The 22,864-nt window shown below is 56.5% G+C and overlaps 2 protein-coding genes across 2 annotated transcripts; both read right to left on the bottom strand.

Moving 5' to 3' along the window:
- Nucleotides 1–4,080: 4,080 nt before the first annotated feature.
- CAMK2N1 (calcium/calmodulin dependent protein kinase II inhibitor 1) lies at nucleotides 4,081–11,849 on the bottom strand. Its single transcript, XM_009562428.2, has 2 exons — nucleotides 11,357–11,849; nucleotides 4,081–5,620 (listed from the first exon to the last, which is right to left on the bottom strand). The coding sequence occupies exons 1-2, from the start codon at nucleotides 11,847–11,849 to the stop codon at nucleotides 5,550–5,552; spliced, it is 564 nt and encodes a 187-aa protein (XP_009560723.2). The 3' UTR covers nucleotides 4,081–5,549.
- A 3,639-nt stretch (nucleotides 11,850–15,488) lies between these two features.
- MUL1 (mitochondrial E3 ubiquitin protein ligase 1) lies at nucleotides 15,489–21,213 on the bottom strand. The gene is made up of 4 exons (XM_054085553.1): nucleotides 21,050–21,213; nucleotides 20,853–20,940; nucleotides 18,472–18,592; nucleotides 15,489–16,550 (listed from the first exon to the last, which is right to left on the bottom strand). The coding sequence occupies exons 1-4, from the start codon at nucleotides 21,167–21,169 to the stop codon at nucleotides 15,821–15,823; spliced, it is 1,059 nt and encodes a 352-aa protein (XP_053941528.1). The 5' UTR covers nucleotides 21,170–21,213; the 3' UTR covers nucleotides 15,489–15,820.
- Nucleotides 21,214–22,864: the final 1,651 nt, after the last annotated feature.

Genomic DNA, 22,864 nt, shown 5'->3' with positions numbered 1-22,864 from the left:
AGAAAATAAGGAGCGTGAGGAGGCGGGCAGCCTTGCTCCTGGGCTCCCCCAGGAAGGCAGCAGGAGCGGTTTGGAATGAATTTTCTCAGGATGCTCCCAAGATGGGGAAATGCTGCATCCTGGGAGCGGCTGTTGGATCCCCTCAAAAGCTCCCGGTGCTCCTGGTTCCTCGGAGCGCCAACCCAGGAGAGAAACTGCACAAAGGGCAGTGGGGGACGGCAGCGTTTCTCCAGTCTCCGGAGGTGTTTAACTTGCCCAAAAAATCCTGCTGATGCTCAGCATGGGCCTGGGAAACCGAGTCACAGATTTGGGGTGGGAAAAGTTCTTTCTCTGTTGCCCACGGCATCCTGGGATGGGGATACTGATGGAGCTTGGGGAGAACCTCTTCCCTGCCCCGTTTTCCAACAATTTCACTGCTTCCGTGCCTTATATGTTATTTTTTGCCTCCAATTTTAGGGTTTTTTGGGTGCTAATGTTGGTGTCCGTGTGTCCCGCGGGAATTAATCGGGTGGGATCACAGAGCCTCAGTGGCCTCTAGTGGCTGTGGGACAAAGAGCCCAGGGCTGGGGGTTCTGCATCCTCCCCAAAAATCATAGAATCCCCAAGTTGGAAAAGAGGTGGTGGTGGGTCTGGATGGGCTTTGAGGTCCCTTCCAACCCAAACCACTCTATGATTCCGAAGCCACTCATTTTTGGCTTCAAATCCCCAACGTCAACCCCTTTGCATGGGATGCCACCAGCCCTGGGGTGCTCAGCGCAACAGGTACCCCTTTAGGGGCTGCATCAGTGCCTTCACCGCTCATTTCCCACCTCCCCAGAGCAGTTCGCGATGGAGAATCACCCCAAAATTTGAGGGCAGTGGGTTGCAGCCAGGATAAAGCAGAGCACAGTGGGGTGGGGTGGGTGGGTGAACCCCCCAAAGTGCTTCCCCTGAAAGGACACCCATGCAGCAACCACCCAAAATAAATATTCCTCCTTTTTAGTTTTTTTTTTCCCTCTTGCCACCAAAAGTAGGGCACGTTAAACTAGGGCAGCGCCTGCAAAGTGATTTATTTATCATGGGGGGAGCGAGGAGGGACAGCATGGGATGGGAGCTGTGTGGCCAGGGCAGGGATGCTCCATCCTGCCTCCAAATTCCACAGTTCTGAGGAAGAAAATTAGGTCATTTTTAGTCTTTTCTTGCTGAAAAAAAAAAAAAGAAAAATCACAGTTACTCAGAAGGGGGCATTTTTAGTGGCTTTCAGTGGGGATGATATGAAACTGGTCATTTTTATGGTATCAAACCCCTTTTTGATCCATTCACTCGAGACCGTTACTCTTTTCGGTTGTGCGCTGTTAATGTTTTATTTTGCGGCGTTCCCAGCATCAAATAAGCTTTAGCAAAATGGAAAGTGGACAAAAACTTGAAGTAAATGTTGCCCTGCACAAAACTTCCATTTTTCCCCCCTTCTTTTTAACACAGGAATGAGGAAAAAATACAAGCAGTGGGTGCTCAGCCCCACACTTGAGGTCTCCCTGTCCTTCCCACCGAGCGATGAGGCTGTGCGAGGGGGATGTGGGGTGTCTCCTCCTCTTGCTGGGCGCTCTCTCTCATCTAACACAGCCTGGGTTTGCTTCGTTTCTTTTGGGTTTCATCCTGGGAGAAGGGTTTCTCATGGAGGGAATGCAAAATGTCGCTTGTTTGAGGGATTGGGCACTGGAACAACTGCCCAAGGAGGTGGTGGAGCCACCATCCCTGGAGGTGTTTAAAAGACGGGTTGGTGAGACACTCGGGGACGTGGTTTAGTGGTTGATAGGGATGGTTGGACTCGATGATCCAAGAGGATGATCCACCATGGGCAGGGACACCTTCCACTGGATCAAGGTGCTCAAAACCCCATCCAGCCTGACCTTCAATACCTCCAAAGGAGAGATGATTTCCTCCACCGTAGATGGATAAAAGCACTCCCTGCAGCGTAAGAGGCTGAGGATGGCTTTGCTGGGGGAGCAAGTGGTTTAACACCTTTCCTCAATGCCAAAATCCCCCACAAAATGGGTTTAAAGCACCTAAGTGAGTGGATTTTCCAAGCGCTCTGGGTACAACTGGGACCTTTGCACCTCCGGCATCCTGCTGCTTCCCAAAGCGCCTGCTTTCCTTCAGTAAATAGAATCGTAGAATGGTTTGGGTTGGAAAGGACCATGAAGGTCATCCAATCCAACCCCCCTGCAGCGAGCCGGGATCTTCAACCAGATCAGGTTGCTCAGAGCCCCATCCAACCCGACCGCGAAATAACCCTGCAAAAGGCTCTTCTGGGTTGGGGTTTTTTTTTTCACCTCCTTTTCCCACTGCTGCCAAAAGAAAACAAGCAGCCCAGATGGGCCAGGCTTGGGTGGGTTTTTATGCAGTTTCCATGGGGATTTGGCGCCGGAGCTGTTGGGTGCTGGCTCCCTAGGGAAGTTTGGCTTTTTTTTCCCTGTGGTCCCTGTAACCGGAGCCCAGCAGTGGCACCAGGCTCCCTGCCCAGCCCCGGCATCTCCCGGCCAAGGTCACCGGGGAGACCGTAGGCAGCCGCCTGCCTGCATTGGGCCATCTGTTAAATAATGTATGTAATAAACTCCTGCCCCGTGGCCAGCTTAATCCTTAAATCCTCCTTCAAAATATCATCTCCCGGTGATACATGGCTGGGGGATCCCTAGATCAGCCTCTTGGGCTCATCTTTTCCCCACCATCCATCCTGCAAGCCCCTCTTCTCGCCCCTCCATCCCTCATCCTTCCCCACGAGCGAGCTCGCCGGGCTCTCCGGCTCCATTATTTATGTGCTGTGCATGAAAGATGCATATGAAAGAGTGCTTTATAATTTAGCAGAATCTCCTCCTCTTTCAGCATCCCTTCCCCCCTCCAGGCTTTTTTTCCTGGTTTATTCCCAGCTTCTACCTGGTGTTGAGGGGTTTAGGGAGGGTCCCCATCTCCGCGGACACCACCCCCAAAGCGCCCAGACTGGGTTTCAGAGGGGAATTTTGATGCTCAAATAGTTTTTGACGCATGGGAAAAAGCAGATAAGTGGGTCTGGCAGACCCAGAGATCAGGTTTTCCTACAAAAAAAAGGAGCTTTTTGGTAAACTTCATTAACCAGGTGCCAGTGGCTGCATCCAGCAGATGTGGGATGCTCTACTTGTCCATGGGCTGTGGTTGTTTTCCCTAAAGCCACGGGACTTGCAGCTGGATGAGGATTGGGACCAAAAAAAAACCCCTCCAAGCCCACCTTGTGCATTGTGAGTGCATCACCCAGACCAAAAAATCCCCGGACCAAAGGATTTGTAGCATCCACTGCATCAGACCTATGTGGCTGCGACCTCAGAGCCGAACCCGCTGGGATAAAAATGAGAATAATTAGAAATTTTTCAAGGGAGCGCTCGAGCAAATCTTCTCCCACTCCCTCCTGCACTTGTGGGGTTAAAAACCAAAGAAATAAAGATTGAAGGGGTTGTGGCTGGGAGGTGCTGTAGCTCTTGCAGCTTTGGTGCCCTGAAAATGGGAGTGAAAATGCCCTGTCCCTCCCTAATTTACCAATCTACCCCCACCCCGACCATTTATTGTTTTATTTGCAATAAAGCTCCATCCCAGGGACTCGATTTCCCCCAGCACGAAGGTTTCCTGGTGTCCTCAGAGGGAGTAAGAGCGGCTTTTATTAACTCTGCCGCGCTCCCAGGCAATGATTAATGACAGCGGTTGCAGGGAACCAGCTGGGATTTGGGGTTTGGAGGGGAGGGAGGTGATGCTGGGATGAAAAATCCCTCCCTTTTCCACAGGCTTTCCCAGCAATGATAGGGACGGATGCCTTTTGGGGTCCCCAGCAGCTGCGTTCAGGGCTTCGCACTGAATTTTTCCATGGAATTTGAGAGCAGTGGTGGCTGCCCCATCCCTGGAGGTGCTCAAGGCCAGGTTGGATGGGGCTCAGAGCTCCTGATCCAGTGGGAGGGGTCCCTGCTTATGGCTGGGAATGGGACTGGATGGGCTTTGAGGTCCCTTCCAACCCAAACCGTTCCATGATTTCTGCCCTGGAGGTGTTTTCCCGTCAAATCAAAAAACCCAACACATTAATAAATATTAATTATAATTAATTATTCAGGGCAGAGTGTGATCCTGGTTGCGGGAGGGGTCGTGCAGAGAGCTTTTCCTTAGTTATTAAGATGGGGAGGGATGCTCACGGCATTGGGCACGCGGGAAAGCACGGCAAATCCGCATTCATTGACTTTTTCTTTTCCGTTTGGTTTCATTTTATCCTTTTTTTTTTTTTTTTTTATTATTCGGACACTGCAGAAATAGCCCTGTGCAGTGGATAAAAGTGCAACATACACAATATTTAATCAAACGGAAGAAAGCAAACCCGCCTTGAGGTCTGTCGGAGCCGCAAACAGAAACCAAGCCCTGGCGCAAGAGGTGCTTTTATTCCCCCCACTTATTTTGTCGTACGCACAACATGCAAAAAAAGAGTTAAAAAGAAAGATTAGAAAAAGAGAAGTCAAAGTAAAACCCCACACGAGACCGACTGAGCCCGAGAAGGAGCGGAAAGCCCTGAGCGCTGCTCAACTCAGGGAGGGAATCGCTGCCCTCCGGCATCTCCAAGTGTTTGGCACTCTTGTGATTACATTAGATTCTTCTTTTTTTTTTTTTCCTTTTTTTCATATATTATTTTAATACAGTCTATTAAAGAGAGGAAAAATGCCACAATATAAGAAAAATGAAACCAATATCACCCACACTACAGACTGCATGGTAGTTAGAAAAGCCGAGCATCCCTCCCCACCCCCCGTACATATAAAATCTCAACCCTCGCTCACAGCAACCGCGCAGAACAAGCGTTAAAAAATAAACCAGCGATTCATCCTCTAAGCCTTTCCTTTATAAAAGTGATTTTTTTCCCCCCTCGAGAACCTTTAAAACGTGACTGAAGTGAAATATATATATATTATTATTTTTTTTTATATCGTTTTCCAACATCCAAAGACATCAACATAAAAAAAAATCATAAGGAAAAGGGGAGAGCGTGGTACATCCAAGTGCACGGATTCATTTTTGCAAGGTTAAATCATGTAAACAAGGTGCCCGCTGGGAACAACCCCGGCCAGGGATGGGGGGAGACCCCAGGGCTGCCCCCCCTCCCCTCTTTCGCTGCCCCTTTTCTCCTCTCCCCTCCCCGGAGTGAACGCGACGCAAGGTTCATCAGACTGAGAAAAGATGATGGGAGTAATTCAGAGCCGCGGCGTTCATCCCTGGCGGCGTTGGGGTGGGGGTGGGGGGGGGTTGTTATTCCAATTAATATTTATTAGCATGATTAATTTAGCGGTGGCTGCGCTCTGCCTCGCCCGCCGCCCTCCCCTCCGCGTGTCTCCTGGCTGTGCTGTTGTGCGGCGCGGGGGGTACCGGCTGGCGAGGACGGCTCTCCAAGCGGTCGCTGCGGTGTTTGGGGAGGGGTATTTCTTTGCTGATAACCTGTGCCATCGTAAACCAAACCCTCCCGGTTTCCCCTCGCCACACCTCAGCTGCAGCCGAGCATCTCCAGGGAGGCTTTAAACCCCGGGAGGGGCTTTTTCCGAGAGGTTTTGCAGCACATCATCAATTCTATCGTCTTCAATAACCACTGGAAAGCAGAAAAAATAAAGACATAACCGTAAGGAATAGGCTGCTGCCGCCGTGTTCCCCTTTCCCAAGGTCAACACAGGGTGGGTTTAGGGGAGGGGTCTTGTAGCCCTGGTGCAGCCGGTGGCAAAGCCGGAATGATGCTGTGAGCAATTCCAGAGGGGAATTGGTACCCAATGCCCCACGGGGTACCCGGTGCCGTGGCCTTGGGGATGGTATCAGTCATCCATGGTGCCTGGTCCCCCGTTCCCAAGGAAGGCACAGTGCCTGGCCCCCCATTCCCAAGGAAGGCATGGTGCCTGGTCCCCCATTCCCAAGGAAGGCACCGTGCCTGGTCCCCCGTTCCCAAGGAAGGCACGGTGCCTGGTCCCCCGTTCCCAAGGAAGGCACCGTGCCTGGTCCCCCGTTCCCAAGGAAGGCACCGTGCCTGGTCCTCAAGGAAGGTCCTGTCACCTCTATGCCCTGGGGATGGATCCCCAGAGCACAATGGAAAGCCCTTGGGGCATCCCGCAGAGATCCTGGTGCGGAGATGGTCCCTCCATCCCCAAGCCGTGATGTTCAACATCCCACAAGGAGCCAGGTGCACCGTGCCCTGTCCCACGGGATGTTCCCTCTATCCTAGCAAGGTACGTGGTGTCCCATCCATGGAGAAGATCCTCAGGGAAAATGCTTGACGAGCCCGGTGCACAGTGCCCTGTCCCTGGGGACATCCCTGGTGCCCTCTGTCCTTGGGGAAGATCCCTGGGACACTCTGTCCTTGGGGAAGATCCCTGGGACGTGATGCTTGACTGCCTGCATGAAGCCCAGAGCATCGTGTCCTGTCCCTGGAGATGCTTCCTGGTTCTCTGCATCCCCCGGGAAGGTTCCCATGATGTGATGTCTGGCACCATGCAGGGGACCAAGTGCACTCTGCCCTGTCCCTGGGGATGATCCCTGCTTCCCGGTGCTTTGCATACCCCCGGAAGGTCTCTGTGGATGGATACCCGTGGAGTACCCGGTGCGCTGTACCCCATTCCCAGGGATGGTCTCTGCTTCCTGGTGGCCTGCATCCCTGGGGAACACCTGACATCCCACAGGGAGCCCTGTGTACCGTTCCCTGTCCCTGGGCATGCTTCCTGGCACCCTCAATCCTTGGGAAAAGATCGTTGGGATGTGATAGCCAACATCCTGCAGGAAGCCCAGTGCACCATGCCCTATCCTAAGGGATGCTCCCTGCTTCCCTGCATCCCAGGAAGGTGTTTGATGCCTCACGCCCAGGGAAGATCCCCAGGATGTGATGGCAAGCACCCTGCAGGGAGCCTGGTGCACCGTGCCCTGCTCCCGGGATGTCTCCTACTTCCCAGTGCCCTGCACCCCCTGGGAAGGTCCCCAGACGTGCACCCCATCCCCAGGGACACTCCCTGCTTCCCAGTGCCCTGCATCCCAGTGCCTTGTGCCGAGGGGTTCTTCCTGGTGCCCTGCAGCCCTGAGAAAGGTCTCCAGGATGTGATACCCTGCACCCCAACCCTAGGGATGCTCCCCATGTCCCAGTACTCTGCATCCTTGGGGAAGGACCCTGGGATGTGATATCCTGCACCCCAACATCCTGCATCCCTAGGGAAGGTCTCCAGGACACGATATCCCGCATCGTATCCCTGGGGAGGCACCCTGCCTCCCAGTGCCCAGCATTCCGATGCACTGTGCCCTGTCCCTGAGGACGCTTCCCAGTGCCCGGCATCCCCAGAGGAGGTCCTCAGCATGCGATACCCTGCATCCCAGTGCCCTGCCACCTTGGTGAATGTCGCTGGAATGCGATGCCCAACACCCCATCCTGAGGATGCTCCCCAGTGCCCTGCATCCCTAGGGAAGGTCCATGATGCGATACCCTGCATCCCATCCCAAGGATGCTCCCCAGGGCCCTGCATCTCTGGAGAAGGTCCCAGGGATGCTCCCTGCTCCCCAGTGCCCTGCATCCCTATAGAAGGTTCCCAGGATGTGATACCCCGCATCCCATTCCCGGGGATGCTCCCTGCATCCCAGTGCACCACATCCCAGGAAGGCACGTGGAGCCCCATCCTCGAGATGGGGGGATCTCCTGTGGCCCTGCATCCCTGAGGGAAGCCCCCAGGATGTGATACCCTGCACCCCACCCCCCTGCAACCCTAGGGAAGGTCTCTGGGATGCGATACCCTGCACCCTAATGCCCTGCTTCCCGGTGCCCTGCATCCCTGGGGAAGGTCCTTGGAACGTGATATCCTGCATCCCACCCTGAGGATGTTCCCTACATCCCGGCTCTCTGCATCCCTGGGGAAAGTCCCCAGGATGCATTACCCTGCGACCCACCTCATAATGCTCCCCACATCCCAGTGCCCCATATCCTAGGAAGGCTCAGAGATCCCTGTCCTTAGAGGGGCTCCCGTTGTCCCCCGTTCCCTCTGTCACCCAGTTTGGGCGGGCGTTTGCCCTGCCCCACGGTGAGGAGCCCGGGGAAGGGGAGCTGCCCCACGGCCGCGTCCCCCACCAGCTGTGTCCCTCGCCGTAGGGCTGCCCCTCCGACATGGGGAGGGGTGAAGGTCCCCAAGACGCGATGCCTGGCATCCTGCAGGGATCCCGGTGCACCGTGCCCTGTCCTGCAGGGATGATTTCTGTGTCCCAGTGCCCTGCATCCCTAAGAAAGGTCCCCAGGATATAAAACCCTGGGAATGCTCTCCAGTGCCCTACATCCCTGGGAAAGCTCCTTGGCATGAGATACCCTGCACCCCAGCTGCCGGGACACTCCCCTTTTCCCAGTGACCTGCATCCCGATGCCCATGCCTTGTGCTGGGGGATGCTCTCCAGTGCCCTGCATCCCTGGGGAAGGTTCCCAAGACATGATACCCTGCATCCCATCATCAAGGATGCTCCCTGCATTCCAGTGCCCTGCATCCCTATGGAAGGTCCCCAGGACATGATACCCTGCACCTCCACCCCCTGCGTCCCTGGGGAAGGTCCTTGAGGCACGATATCCTGCATCTCATCCCTGAGGATGCACACTACATTCCAGTGCCCCGCATCCCGAGGATGCTCCCTACATCCTGGTGCCCTGCATCCCTAGGGAAGGTCCCTAGGACACGATAACCAGCATCCCATTCCTGAAGATGCTCCCTGCATCTCAGTACGCTGCATCTCGAGGATGCTCCCTACATTCCAGCAGTCTGCATCCCTAGGGAACGTCTCCAGAACGCGATATCCTGCATCCCATCCTGAGGATGCTCCATGCATACTAGTGCCCCGCATCCCAGTGCCCCACATCCCGGGGATACTCCTCAGTGTCCTGCATCGCTGGGAAAAGCCCTTGAGACACGATACTCTGCATCCCATCCCCAAGGATGCTCCTCGCATTCCAATGCCCCACATCCCGGGGATGCTCCCCACCTCCTAGTTCCCTGCATCCCTGGGGAAAGTCCTTGGGACTTGAGACCCTGCATCCCACCCAGAGGATGGTCCCTCCATCCTGGTGCTCTGCATCCCTAGGGAAGGTCCCCAGGGCACAATACCCTGCATTCCACCCCATGATACTCCCCATATCCCAATGCCCCACATCCCAAAGATGCTGCCTGCATCCCGGTCCCCTGCATCCCTGGGAAAGGTCCTTGGGACTTGACACCCTGCATCCCACCCTGAGGATGCTCCCCACATCCTGGTGCCCTGCATCCCTGGGGAAGGTCTCCAGGATGCATTACCCTGCATCCTCTCCCCGAGGATGCTCCACACACCCTAGTGCCCCACATCCCGGGGATGCTCGCAGCTCCCCGTCCCCGGGGAGGCTCTCTTTGCCTCCCTTTATCCCCATCACCCACCTCCCTTGCTGCGTCCGATCTGCCCCAGCTTGGGCAGGCGTTTGCCCTGCCCCACGGCGAGGAGCCCGGGGAAGGGGAGCTGCCCCACGGCTGCATCCCTCACCAGCTGCCCCTCGCCGTAGGGCTGCCCCTCCGACACGGGGAGGGGTGAAGGCCCCCACGACGCGATGCCTGTTATCCTGAAGGGATCCCAGTGCACCGTGCCCTGTCCCTGGGGATGATTTCTGTGTCCCAGTGCCCTGCATCCCTAAGAAAGGTCCCCAGGATGTGATACCCTGCACCCCACCCCCGGGCATGCTCCCCAGTGCCCTACATCCCTGGGAAAGCTCCTTCAGACAAGGATACCCTGCATCCTAGCAGCCTGCATCCCTAGGAAAGGTCTTTGGGACTTAATGCCCTGCATCCCACCCCGAGGATGCTCCCTGCATCTTAGTGCCCCATACCCCAGAGATGCTCCCCTGCATCCCTGGGAAATGTCCCCAGGGTGGGGTAGCCTGCATCCTATCCCCGAGGACGCTCCCCACATTTCCAATGACCCACATCCCGGGGATGCATCCTTGCATCGCGGCACCCTGCATCCCTGGGGAAAGTCCTTGGGATGTGATGCCCTGCATCCCACCCCAAGGATGCTCCATGCATCCCAGCACCCTGCATCCCTGGGAAACATCCCCAGGATGTGATACTCTGCATCCCATCCCCGAGGACTCTCCCCACATTCCTGATGACCCACATCCTGGAGATGCTCCCTGCATCCCGGCACCCTGCATCCCTGGGGAAAGTCCTTGGGATGTGATGCCCTGCATCCCACCCCGAGGGTGCTCCCCCCATCTTAGTGCCCTGCATCCCCAAGATGCTCCCTGCATCCCAGCATCCTGCATCCCTGAGAAAGATCCTTGGGACTTGACACCCTGCATCTCCACCACTGAGGATGCTCCCAACACCTAATGCCCTGCATCCTGAAGATGCTCCCTGCATCCTGGTGCCCTTCATCCCATCCCCAAGGATTCTCCCTGCATCCTGGCACCCTGTAAACCTGGGGAAGGTCCTTGGGACTTGACACCCTGCATCCCACCCCAAGGATGCTACCCCCACCTTAGTCTCCTGCATCCCTAAGATCCTCCCTGCATTCCGGTGCCCTTCATCCTATCCCCGAGGATGCTCCCTGCATCCAGGTATCCTGCATCCCTGGGGAAGGTCCCCAGGATGCGATACCCTACATCCCCTCCGCGAGGATGCTCCCCACACCCTGGTGCCCTACATCCCCAAGTTACTCCCTGCACCCCAGTACCCTGCATCCCTCCCGAGGATGCTCCCCGCATCCCAACATCCCACATCCCAGGGATGCTCCCCGCATCCCGGCACCCTGTATACCTGGGGAAGGTCCTTGGGACTTGACACCCTGCATCCCACCCTGAGGATTCTCCCTGCACCCCAATACCCTGCATCCCTCCCGAGGATGCTCCCCGCATCCCAACCCTACACATCCCAGGGATGCTCCCCGCATCCCGGCACCCTGTATACCGGGAGAAGGTCCTTGGGACTTGATGCCCTGCATCCCCCTATGAGGATGCTCCCCACCTCCCAACACCCCACATCCCGGGGATGCTCCCCACATCCCGGCACCCTGTATACTTGGGGAAGGTCCTTGGGACTTGACACCCTGCATCCCACCCCGAGGATGCTCCCTGCACCCCAATACCCTGCATCCCTCCCGAGGATGCTCCCCGCATCCCAATGCCCCACATCCCAGGGATGCTCCCCGCATCCCGGCACCCTGCATCCCTGGGGAAGGTCCCCAGGACCTGATACGCTGCATCCCCTCCCCGAGGATGCTCCACACACCCTAGTGCCCCACATCCCGGGGATGCTCGAAGCTCCCCGTTCCCGGGAGCTCTCCCGTTGCCCCCCTCGTCACCCACCTCTCTTGCTGCGGCCGATCTGCCCCAGTTTGGGGGGGCGTTTGCCCTGCCCCGCGGCGAGGAGCCCGGGGAAGGGGAGCTGCCCCACGGCCGCGTCCCCCGCCAGCTGCCCCTCGCCGTAGGGCTGCCCCTCCGACATGGGGGCGGCGGGGGGGGGGGGGGCCGCCGCCGCCGCCGCCCCCCGACAGCCTCCCGGGGGGCAGCGGGGCCCTCGGGCCCGGGGCAGCGGCGGAGCGGGGCGCGGGGCGGCCGCCCGGTCACATCCCCCCGCCCGGCGCTGCTGGCGGCTGCGGTGGCTGCGGCGGCGGCGGCGGCGGCGGCGGCGATAGAGGAGCGGGGGGCGGGACCGGGAGGGGGGCGGCACCCGAGCGGCCCCCGGCGAAAAAGGAGGAGGCACCGCCCCGGGGGGGGCTTCGCAAGGCTCCCCCGGTACCCCCGGGGGGCCCCGGAGTGGGGGATGGCAGCGACAACGGGACCCTCGAGCTCGGAGCATCCCTGGGGACCCCCGGGGACTCGGAGCATCCCCGGGAGCCCCTGGTACCTCAAAGCATCCCTGGGGACCCCTCAGCTGCCCCGGAGCATCCCCGGGAGCCTCTGGTACCTCAAGCATCCTTGGGGACCACCGGGACTCGGAGCATCCCTGGGAGCCTCTGGTCCCTCAAAGCATCTCTGGGGACCCCCGGGACTCGGAGCATCTCTGGGAGCCCCTGGTGCCTCAAAGAATCCTTGGGGACCCTGGTACCTCGCAGCATCCCCGCCTGCCCCATAAACGGTTCTGGGGACCCCTCAGCTGCCCCGGAGCATCCCCGGGAGCCCCTGGTACCTCAGAGCATCCTTGGGGACCCCCGGGACTAAGAGCATCACCGGATCTCCTGGGACTCGGAGCATCCCTGGCTGCTCCTGGGACCCCCTTGTACCTCAGAGAATCCCTTGGGACCCCGGTGCCTCGGAGCATCCCTGGCAGTCCCTGGTACCTCAATGCATTTCTGGGGACCCCTGGTACATCAGAGCATCCCTGGGAGTCTCTGATATCTTGAAGAACCCCCGGCTGTCCCATAGCCGATTCTGGGGACCCCTCAACTGTCTCAGAGCATCCCTGGGAGTCCCTGGTACCTCAAAGCACCTCTGGGGACCCTGAGACTCGGAGCATCCACGGAGCTTATGGTATCTCAGAGCATCCCCGGGTGCCTCATAGCCGTTTCTGGGGACCCCTCAACTGCCCAGGAGCATCCCTAGGAGTCCCTGGTACCTCAGAGAATTTTTGGAGACCCCAGAACTCACAGCATCCCCTGCTGCTCCTAGGACCCCCGAGGTGTCTCAGAGCATCCCTGGGAACCCCGGGACTAGCGGCATCCCTGGAAACCTCTGGTACCTCGGAGCATCCCCGAGGCGGCAGGCTGCCCTACAGCATCCCTGGGGAACTCCGAGATGCCTCGGAGCATCCCTGCGGTGGTCCAAGCTGCCCCACAGTATTCCTGGTGGGGGCGCGAGCTGCCCCATAACTGCTCCTGGGACCCCCGAGGTTCCTCAGAGCATCCCTGGGATACCCTGGTACCTCAGAGCATGCCCCTGCTGCCCCACAGCTGGTTCTGGGGACCCCTCAAGTGCCCTGGAGCAACCCTGGGGAGACCTGAGCTGCCCCACAGCTGCCCCTGGGAACCCCTGCTCTGCCTTGGAGCATCCCTGGAGAGCCTGGAGCTGCCCCACAGCATCCCTGGGGAGCCCCTAGCTGCCCCACAGCAAGCCCAGGCTGCCCCACATCTGCCTCTGGGGACATCCGAGCTGCCTTGGAGCATCCCTGGGGAGCCTGGAGCTGCCCCACAGCACCCCTGGGGAGCCCCTAGCTGCACCACAGCACCGCTGGGGAGCCCATAGCTGCCCCATAGCACCTCATAGCTGCCCCACAGCAAGCCCAGGCTGCCCCACAGCAAGCCCAGGCTGCCCCACAGCATCCCTTGGGGAGCCCAGAGCCTGTTCCAGGGAGCGTGGACTCAGCCCCACACTGTGAATCCCAGCAGCAATGAGCCCTTGCAGGGCTTCTGCCCCTTTGTGGGGGGCTGTGGGGTGGGGAGTTGCTCTGGGCCGTTGGTCCCCATGTGTCCCTGCACAAGCCTTTCCCAGGAAACTGCGGGATAGTTTTTTTTTTGGGTGGCTGCAAGTTTTCTGTGGGATTTTCCCCGCAGCAGTGTGGATCATCAGGGATATCGCCAGGCAAAGCAAGCCAGCCTGGGCGAGCGGCGATGCGAAGGCTGGAGCTAACAGTTTGGGGGAGACTGCAATCCTGCGGGGGGCATCCAGGCATTCCTGAGGCATTCCCTCCAAAGCGGAGCGGAGGGACAGCAGGAAAAAAAGACCCATTTGTGCAAGGTTGGACAACATTCCACCAGCAAATTCCTCCGTAAGCAGGAGCCCAGCTTGTTTTGGGGCTGAGCAGGATGGGAACAAGGGAAGGATGGGGTGCCCCATGACACTAGAGTAACTCACATCTCCAAACCCCTCATCCACTGAAATCCTCAGCGCTCGGAGCCACACGAGCCCCTCTCCCTGCACACCCTCGAGCTGTCAGCTCCTTACATAAGGTTGCGTCTACGCCCGAGACATCATTGTAGGGGCGGGGAGGGGAGCTGGAAAACAGGAGGCGAGAGGTACCGGGGGAAGCACAGCCACCCCAAAAGTGTATTTTTAGGCTTAGCGTGATGCTCTGTTCCCTAAGGAAAACTCCGGTTGCATCCTGCACCACTCTGCCTGGGGCAGGAGGTGACCCCCCTGCCATCCCCATCGAGGGAACAAGGCTTTTTGGGGTGGTTGATCCTCAAGAAAGCATAAACCTTGATAAAGCGCAGGGAGTAATGGAGCAGAAAAGCCTCCAGCTTCAATTAAACATGGCCCGGGGTAATTAATAGACTCCCCAAAAAGGGGGGCACTGGGTGCTCTGCAGGCTGCCTGCAAGCCTGTGCCCAGTAGTGGGATCACACACAGGCGAGCAGGGACAGGAGAGGCTGGAAAAGCTGGAGGCACCGCAGGGATGGATGAAAGAAAAGCCTCTAAAGAGGATTTTTAAAGCAAAAAACTCCTTTTAAGAAAAGGAGTCGGGGTCTCTGAGGCTCCAGACCTTAAATCCACACCATCAGGGGGGTTTGGATACAGTGTTTGGTGCGGGATTCGGCAGAGCTGATCCTTTGGGGAAAGCCTCCGAGGTTCCTTGCTTTTTTCCATGCTGCACTCTGAGCTGCTGATAAAAGGAAGTTTTATTCTCTGGCAGCAGCAGAAGGGTGTGATGGGTGGCAGTCGTGGGAAGAGGAGGGACACCTCTGCCTGTGGGCTGGATTCTGGCTTTTCCTGTCGGGATGCTGGCTTTTCTTGACGGGATTCCAGCTTTCCCTGGTGGGATTCCGGCAGGAATCTGGGATTTCGTGCAGGCAGCAGCCTCAGTGCAGCGAGCAGCCACTGCCATCTACAGCCAGCGGGCTGGATGCGGCCCTTTCCAACGCTGCAGTTGCCCAAGATCAAGCTCCGCTGATCGACCAGGAAATGAATCCAGATTTGTGCCTTCGGATGCTGCCTGGACAGTCTAATTAAGAAGAAACAATCCATTTCCTTCTTAAATTCACCAATTTTCCTAGAACTCAATGGAAAACTTTATTTTCCAACATGCGTGGTCTTCCCTGAAATCCCCGCAGCTGATTCAGTTTTCCAGTTGCTGCAGGTTCCCAAACCAGAGGCCACCCCCGATTCCTTGTTCCTCTAATTGAGAGCTCACAGCAGCTGTTAATTGAAGTTAATTAAAGTGTGGCTTTGTGTTTCTTAACCCTCTCTGGTGCAGTTACTGGATGTGATTTATGGCAAAATGGGGGAATTGGGGAAGGGAATTTTCCTTTTTAGTGTGAAAGTCTGGGGTTTTGGTACTGCCTGCGTTACAGATGAGGGGACAACGGTGTCTGTTGTGACCGGAGCTGGAATCAGCACAGAGGGATGCAATCCCATCTCCTCATCCCAACCTCCCCCACTGCTCCAGTGATTTACGTTCCTCTGGCACCCATCAGCACAGCATGGACACCCTGGAGCGCAGAGGGGCAGCAGATCCCAACAACCCCCATCAGGGACACGGAACAATCTGAGACCAACACACTTTGCATCCTATTTTATTACTTTACATTCCATTTCCTACGCCAGCCAAGTGCAGAAATCGGCCACAAACAAAGAGGTAGAAACTGCCTCTTCCAGCCGAGCACCATGCCCTTTGCGAGGACTCCTCGTCTCTCGCCCCCAAATCCTCCGGAGCATGATACACGCCCTGACCTGCTGGATCATCACCTTCTAAGACCCAGCTCTGTGCCCTGGTTGAAGCACGCTGCTCATTCAAGCTCCCTCCCCTTCCCCAAAACCAACCACTCAAGTGCGAGGCGAGAAAACCCCTTTGGAAGAGGAAGTTTAACGCCAAAAGCTGCTCCCAGCCATGGGAATTTAGCTGTTGTATAAGGGAACCACCCTGGAGATGGCTTGCCGGCAAATTGGACACTTTTTGGGTTCGGGAAGAGCCTGGTAGCACTCGTTGCAAGAGCAAACATGCCCACACTCCAGGAAAACACAGGATTTGGTGTTGCTCAAGCAGACAACACATGCGTTTTTGAGTGTCTCTCCGCCATCCATGTTCATCTCACGCATCAGGCGCTCCTGGGCCTGCCGGAATTCATCTTGCATTTGCTTGAGGTGCCGCCTCTCTTGGTGATGCCGGTATTGCTTCCGAAGAATGAAGAAGAGGACAGTGCAGGTGGCAAACCCGAAAATGACAGTCAGGATTTTCCAAAAGCGGACGTTGGATTCTTGTTTCTGCAGCAAGGAGTCGAAATCCATGGCGCTTAGGTAGTAGGGCATTCCCTGCTTCGGGGGCTGCAGCTTGATTGTGGCATTATCCAGGACTAGCTCTCCCACTCCTGTGAGCGCCGTGCCCACCTTCAGCATCTGCTCCGTCTCCTGAATGCCCTTGGGGCGCTCTCCGCTGATGTAGTGGCCGATGACATCGGTGAAGGACTGGACAGAGGGATGAAATTTCTCATATACCGTCTCCAGACTGAGCTCGATGGCATCCAGAGGCTTCATCACCCGGACCATGACGCCAGCACCGTCCCCTGGAGGGACCAGGTCGAAAGGGGTGGTGTTGGTTCTCTGGTGGATGATCTTCTCGTAGTCATTCCTGGGGAAAGAGAAGTGGAGGAAGGAAATCTGTTAAAGTGTTAAAGCCTGCCCCGAGGCCGGGAAGGAAACACCACCTGGGCTAAGCTGCCAGTTTTGGAGACTACCCTGAGCAAAGTTTATTGGGATGGGGCTCCATTCCCCTCATGGAGCCATCTGGGTGTGTGGGAGCCCTCCGCCTTCACCTCAACGCTCCCGTAGTCCCTGCGAATGTAGCGTGGGCTTCCACTGTCACTGGAAGAGCACAACGGCCCACCTAATTCCCCCTCATCTCCCACAGCGTTCCTGGCTGCCAGAAACCACCCTGCAAGGAGAAGTGCTGCCTGTCATACACACAGATTTGGTAAGCGTTATCTAATTAGCTGGGGCTCCAAGTGCGCTGTGGTCCTGCAGGCCAGGCTGCTCTCAGGACCATCCTCAGGTTCCCTGGGTGCAGGTATCACCCAAATTCAGCTGAATTTCTGTGCTGAAGGTATCATGGATGGGCTGTGGATGTTCTCTGCCTAGACTTCAGTAAAGCATTTGACACCATTTCCCACAACATTCTCCTAGAGAAGCTGGTGGCTCATGGCTTGGATGGGCGTCCTCTTCACTGAGTAAAAAACCAGCTGGAGGGCCGAGCCCAGAGAGTTGTGAGGAATGGAGCTAAACCCAGAGGGCAGCCGGGCACAGCGGTGTCCCCAAGGCTCAGTTTTAGGGCCGGTTCTGTTCAATCCCTTTATCCATGATCCAGACAAGGGGATCAAGGGATCCCTCAGTCCGTTTGCAGACAACACCAAGCTGGACGGGAATGTTGGTGTGCCAGAGGGCAGGAAGGCTCTGCATAGGGACCTGGACAGGCTGGATCCATGAGCTGAGCCCAACGGGATGGGCTTCAACAAGGCTCAGGGCCGGGTCCTGCTCTTGGGCCACAACAACCCCAGGCACCTCCAGGCTTGGGCAAGAGCAGCTGGAAAGCTGCCGGGTGGAAAAGGCCCTGGGGGTGCTGGGTGACAGCGGCTGAACGTGAGCCAGCAGTGGCCCAGGTGGGCAAGAAGGCCACCAGCATCCTGGCTTGGATCAGCCATGGGGTGGCAGCAGGAGCAGGGAAGGGATCGTCCCCCTGTGCTCAGCACAGGTGAGGCCACACCTCAAATCCTGGGTTCAGTTTGGGGCTCTCACTCCAAGAAAGACCTTGAGGGGCTGGAGCATGTCTGGAGAAGGGAACAGAGCTACGGAAGGGTCTGGAGTCCAGGGATTTTGGGAGCAGCTGAGGGACCTGGGGCTGTTTAGCCTGGAGAAGAGGCGGCTGAGGGGAGACCTCATCACTCTTTTCGGCTCCTGAAAAGGAGATTGTGGTGAGGTGGGTTCTGGGCTCTTCTCCCAAGTAATAAGTGATAGGACGAGTGGAAATGGCATCAATTTACGTCAGGGCAGGTTTAGATATTAGGAAATACTCCTTCGTAGAAAGGCTTCTCAGGCAATGGCAGAGGCTGCCCAGGGAAGTGGTGGTCTCCATTCCTAGAGGCATTTGAAAGACATGTGCATGTGTCACTTAGGGACATAGATTAGTGGAGGAATTGGTAGTGCTGGGTTAAGACTTGGACTCGATGACCTTAAAGGTCTTTTCCAGCCTTAATGATTCCATGATTGTCTCAGGAATTGCCATCCTGCCTCTGCCTCCACAACAGTAATGTGAGGCTGCTGATAAGTGCTCTGTCCACACTGCATTAGTCTATGTGCTCATTACTTATAGCCCCTACACGAGCTCTGAAACTACCCAGCCCTAAGAACAGCCAAACGTGTCCCATTTTGGCAGCGATAACTTCCAGTTCCACCTCTGGGGCACCCTGGTCCCTCTGAAGTCATTTCAGCAAGCCAGGCCCTCCGAGGGTGCCTCAGCTGGTCTGAAAGGCATTTGTCCATGGGTGCCAGGCACCTACCAGAGGTGGGTTGTTCGGTTCCACACCATCTTGTGCTCCTGCAGCGTCAATCGCTGAACAACACCCTTGCAGTTCTCCACAAACTGGCTGTTCAACGTCTCCTTAACAGAGCGCACCACGCCTGAAAAACAAATCCAACACACATGCTCATTAATCTCCTGCACCATTTCTTATTGTGTGCAGCGCCTAGAGAAAACGAGGCGTCAGGGAAACCTCATGGCTCCCTGCAACTCCCAGAAAGGAGAGGTTCTGGTGAGATGGGTGCTGGTCTCTTCTCCCAAGCAACAAGTGATAGGACAAGAGGAATTGGCCTCCAGTTGCAGCAGGGGAGGTTTAGATTGGATATTAGGAAACTTGATTCTTCAGTGAAAGAGTGTTGAAGCAGTGGAAGAGGCTGCCCAGGACAGTGGGGGAGTCTCCATCTCTGGAGGGATTTAAAAGATGGGCAGACAAGGTGCTCAGGGATCTGGTTCAGTAGTGGACAAGTATGGTTGGACTCAATAACCTCAAAGGTCTTTTCCAACCAAACAATTCTATGAGGATCTGAATGAGATGGGGGCAGGAATGGGGGAAGAAATGCTGACAGCCCAGGCTTGGAGCCCTCAGGAGAGCAAGTGGTGGAAGAAGAGATCATTTGTTATAGGATACGAACCTAGTGTAAGTTTGAGTCTTACGAATAGTTTTTGTGATTATTTAGATGACTAAATTACAGGATTAGCCTGAACAATAACTTTAGCTTACATAAGCAATTTTGATGAGGCTGCAATAAGAAAGAATGGGGAGGACATGTCTGTATCTGGTTAAGCCAGATAACAAGGACTGGCACAATGATAAGAGGAAAAAACGAGAATAAGAGGAAGAAGAACCAGCTGGAACCAGGTGTGGCCTTGAAGAGGAGCCCAAAGAGCCTAAAAGCGTGTGTGCAAGAAGGAAAGTTGAAAAGTTCAACGCGAGGAAGACTGTCTGCCTTCTTCCCCAAAGACCCTTATCGACCACAACCAGGAGAAAACACGCAAGCGCTAAGAGGAGGAGACTTATGATAATGAGTTCCTGTAACTAATCTTACTAACCCAACCCACTTCTCACGATGATCACGACTACGTATAATAAGCTAATGCATATGTATAGTACAGCACAATAAATATGTGCCAGCTTTGGTGCCTGGTGTGCAAGCTAGGAGGAGAACTCCCCCTCGCACCCGGTGCACAGACGCATAACCACACTTAACTCTGAGTTACGTGTTGTTATTCCACAAGTCAAGGCTGTGTAATAGCTTCATCAATGACACAGACAGCGAGATCAAGTGCACCCTTAGCAAGTTTGTGCATGACACCAAGCTCAGTGGTGCAGTTGCCACACCAGAAGGACAGGATGTCATCCAGAAGGACCTGGACAGGCTGGAGAAGTGGGGCTGTGAGAACCTCATGAGGTTCAACAAGACCGAGTGCAAGGTCCTACACCTTGGTTGGGGCTATCCCCGTTTTCAGTACACGATAGGGAATGACATGCTTGAGAGCAGCCCTGAGGAGAAGGACTTGGGGTGCTGGTTGATGAGAAGCTCAAAATGAGCCAGTAATGTGCACTCACAGCCCAGAAACCAACCGTGTCCTGGGCTGCATCAAAAGCAGTACGGCCAGCAGATCAAGGGAGGGGATTCTGCCTCTGTACTCCTCTCTTGTGAGACCTCATCTGCAATACTGTGTCCAGTTCGGGAATCCTCAATGTAAGAAGGAGATGGAGCTGTTGGAACGGGTCCAGAGGAGGGCTACAAAGATGATCAGAGGGCTGGAGCACCTTCCCTATGAGGACGGGCTGAGAGAGTTGGGCTTGTTCAGCCTGGAGAAGAGAAGGCTCCGAGGAGATCTTACAGTGACCTTCCAGTACCTGAAGGGGACCTATAGGAAAGTGGAAGAGGGGCGATTCATAAAGACTTGTGGGGATAGGACCAGGGGGAACACGTACAAACGGGAGAGGAGCAGATTTAGACTAGACATCAGGAAGAATTTGTTTACTATGAGAGTGGTGAGGTCCTGTTACAGGTTGCCCAGGGAAGTTGTGGCTGCCCCATCCCTGGAAGGGTTCAAGGCCAGGTTGGATGGGCCTTGGGCAGCCTGATCCAGTGGGATGTCCCTGCCCATGGCAGGGGGGTTAGAGCTAGATGACCTTTAAGGTCTCTTCCAACCCTAACTATTCTATGATTCTACGATTCTACATCAGTGGCTGCTGGAAAAGAGGGAGATGAAATGATGGGAGCAGAACTACGGGGCTGGGGATAAAACCCCCTCGATGAGAGGGCGGTTGATGGGAAGATGGGCCCCCTCCACACCTTCTAGGGGCCGAAGACGGGCCCTCACCACCGCTGCTCGGGGCCTCTCCCTTACCTTCGATGACAGCATAAGGCACGCAGCGTCCCGGCGCCTCCAGCAGCACGGCCCGCAGGTCCCCGTCCAACCGGACCCTCCTGGCGCCCTGCGGGTAGGAGAACAGAGCCCGCGGCTCAGCAGAGGGGCGCAGCCCCGGGCCCCAGCGCTGCCTCCGGCTGTGGGGTGGGGAGGGAAGGGGGAGCTCTCGCACCCACCTCGAGGCCGCGGGCGACGCGGGCCTTGTGCCGGTACACGGAGTAGAGCAGGGCGGTAAGAGCGGTGCTAGCGGCCAACAGCGCGGCCTGCGCGGCCGAGGGCCGCCCGCCGCCCTCCATCGCCGCCGTTACCGCAGCAACCGCGCGTCCCACGGCGCTGCGCGATGACGTCATCCGCGACGCTCTGGCCGCCGCCGGCGTGAACCATAGAGACGCGGTCGTCCAAGGCAGGGGGGGCAGAAGCTTGTTGGGGGGCAAAGCTCAGGTCAGTAAATCACGGGATGGTTTGGGTTGGAAGGGACCTCAAAAGCCCAATCAGTTCCAGCCTGGTGTAAAGCAGATTCCTGCTCCTGGCGCTTTCCCACAGCATGGAGGGGATGATTTCCCCCCAGGAAGGTTTCAAAGAGAAGATCATATAATGGAATCATGGGATGGTTTGGGTTGGAAGGGACCTCAATGCCCACCCAGTTCCACCCCCTGCCATGGGCAGGGACACCTCCCACTGGATCAGGTTGCTCCAAGCCCCATCCAACCTGGCCTGGAACCCCTCCAGGGATGGGACATCAATGACTTCTCTGGGCAACCTGGGCCAGGGCCTCCCCACCTTCACAGCAAAACATTTCTCCCCAAGATGTCATCTCAATCTCCCCTCTTTCAGTTCAAAATCATTCCCCTCTCCCTGCACTTTCTGCTACAAAGCCCCTCCCCAGCTTTCCTGGAGCCCCTTTCAGCACTGGAAGCTGCTCTAGGGTCTCCCTGCAGCCTTCTCTTCTCCAGACTGAACAACCCCAACTCTCTCAGCCGGTCCTTGTACGGAAGGTGCTCCAGCCCTTGGATCATCTTCAAGGCCTCCTCTGGACTCGCTCAGATCCATGTCCTTCCTGTGCTAAGGACTCCAGAACTGGACTCAGGGCTCCAGATGAGGTCTCACCAGAGCGGATGGGCAGAATCCCTCCCTGGCCCTGCTGGTCGCAGCACTTTGGATTCATCCCAGGACATGGTTGGCTTTCTGGGCTGTGAGCACACATATACCATCTTGTGTTGTGTTTCTCATCCACCAACACCCTGAGGTCCTTCTCCGCAGGGCTGCTCTCAATCTCCTAATCCCCCAGCCTGTATCGATGCTGAAAGTTGCCCCAAGCGGGGCACAGGACCTTGCACTTTGCTTTGTTGAACCTCATGAGCTTCTCACAAGTCCACTTGTGAATGGGGAGGCGTGAGAGAATCCCAGCCCCACAAAACCTTGGAAGGGGGAAAATCCTGGCCGTGGGGCCCTGAGGGGACAGAGCAGATCCCAGTCCCTCTTCCCAGAGTCTGGAGGAGCTGCTAAACCCCAGCCACAAAAGGCGTCTGGGTGGGTCATCCCAAATCCCAGCCATCCCTCAGGATGTGGGGAGCAGGTCATGAATCCTTATACCCCCAGGGCCCTGGGGGGAGCATCCCCAGTGCTCCCCACCCCAAAGGGCTTGGCTGGAGGGCACAACCCAAACCTCAGCCCCCTACAAAGCTTTGAGGGTATCAAGACAAACCCTGTCCCCTGTTGGCTGGGGAGGGGGACCTTCCCAAACTGCAGCCCCGTAGCACTTGGGGGGAGGAGGGGTGTTTACATCCCTTCTGTGGGGTGTAGGGCAGCAGCACCCCCTGACCCCAAAGGGCCTCCCTACTGCTCAGCAAGGGGACATAACCCCCAGCCCCATTTTGTGGGGTCCTTCTCCTGCCCCTTAGCCTTGGGGGGGAGAGAAGACCCAAACCCGTGTTCCTCTCACCTGTCTCCTTGCTTATTTTGGTAAAGCAGCAAAAAGGGATGAAAAAAAA

Source organism: Cuculus canorus, chromosome 21, assembly GCF_017976375.1.
Source record: "Cuculus canorus isolate bCucCan1 chromosome 21, bCucCan1.pri, whole genome shotgun sequence".
Classification (NCBI taxonomy): Eukaryota; Metazoa; Chordata; class Aves; order Cuculiformes; family Cuculidae; genus Cuculus; species Cuculus canorus.
Note: the sequence above shows the minus strand (reverse complement) of the source record. Positions and strands in the feature narration are given on the sequence as shown.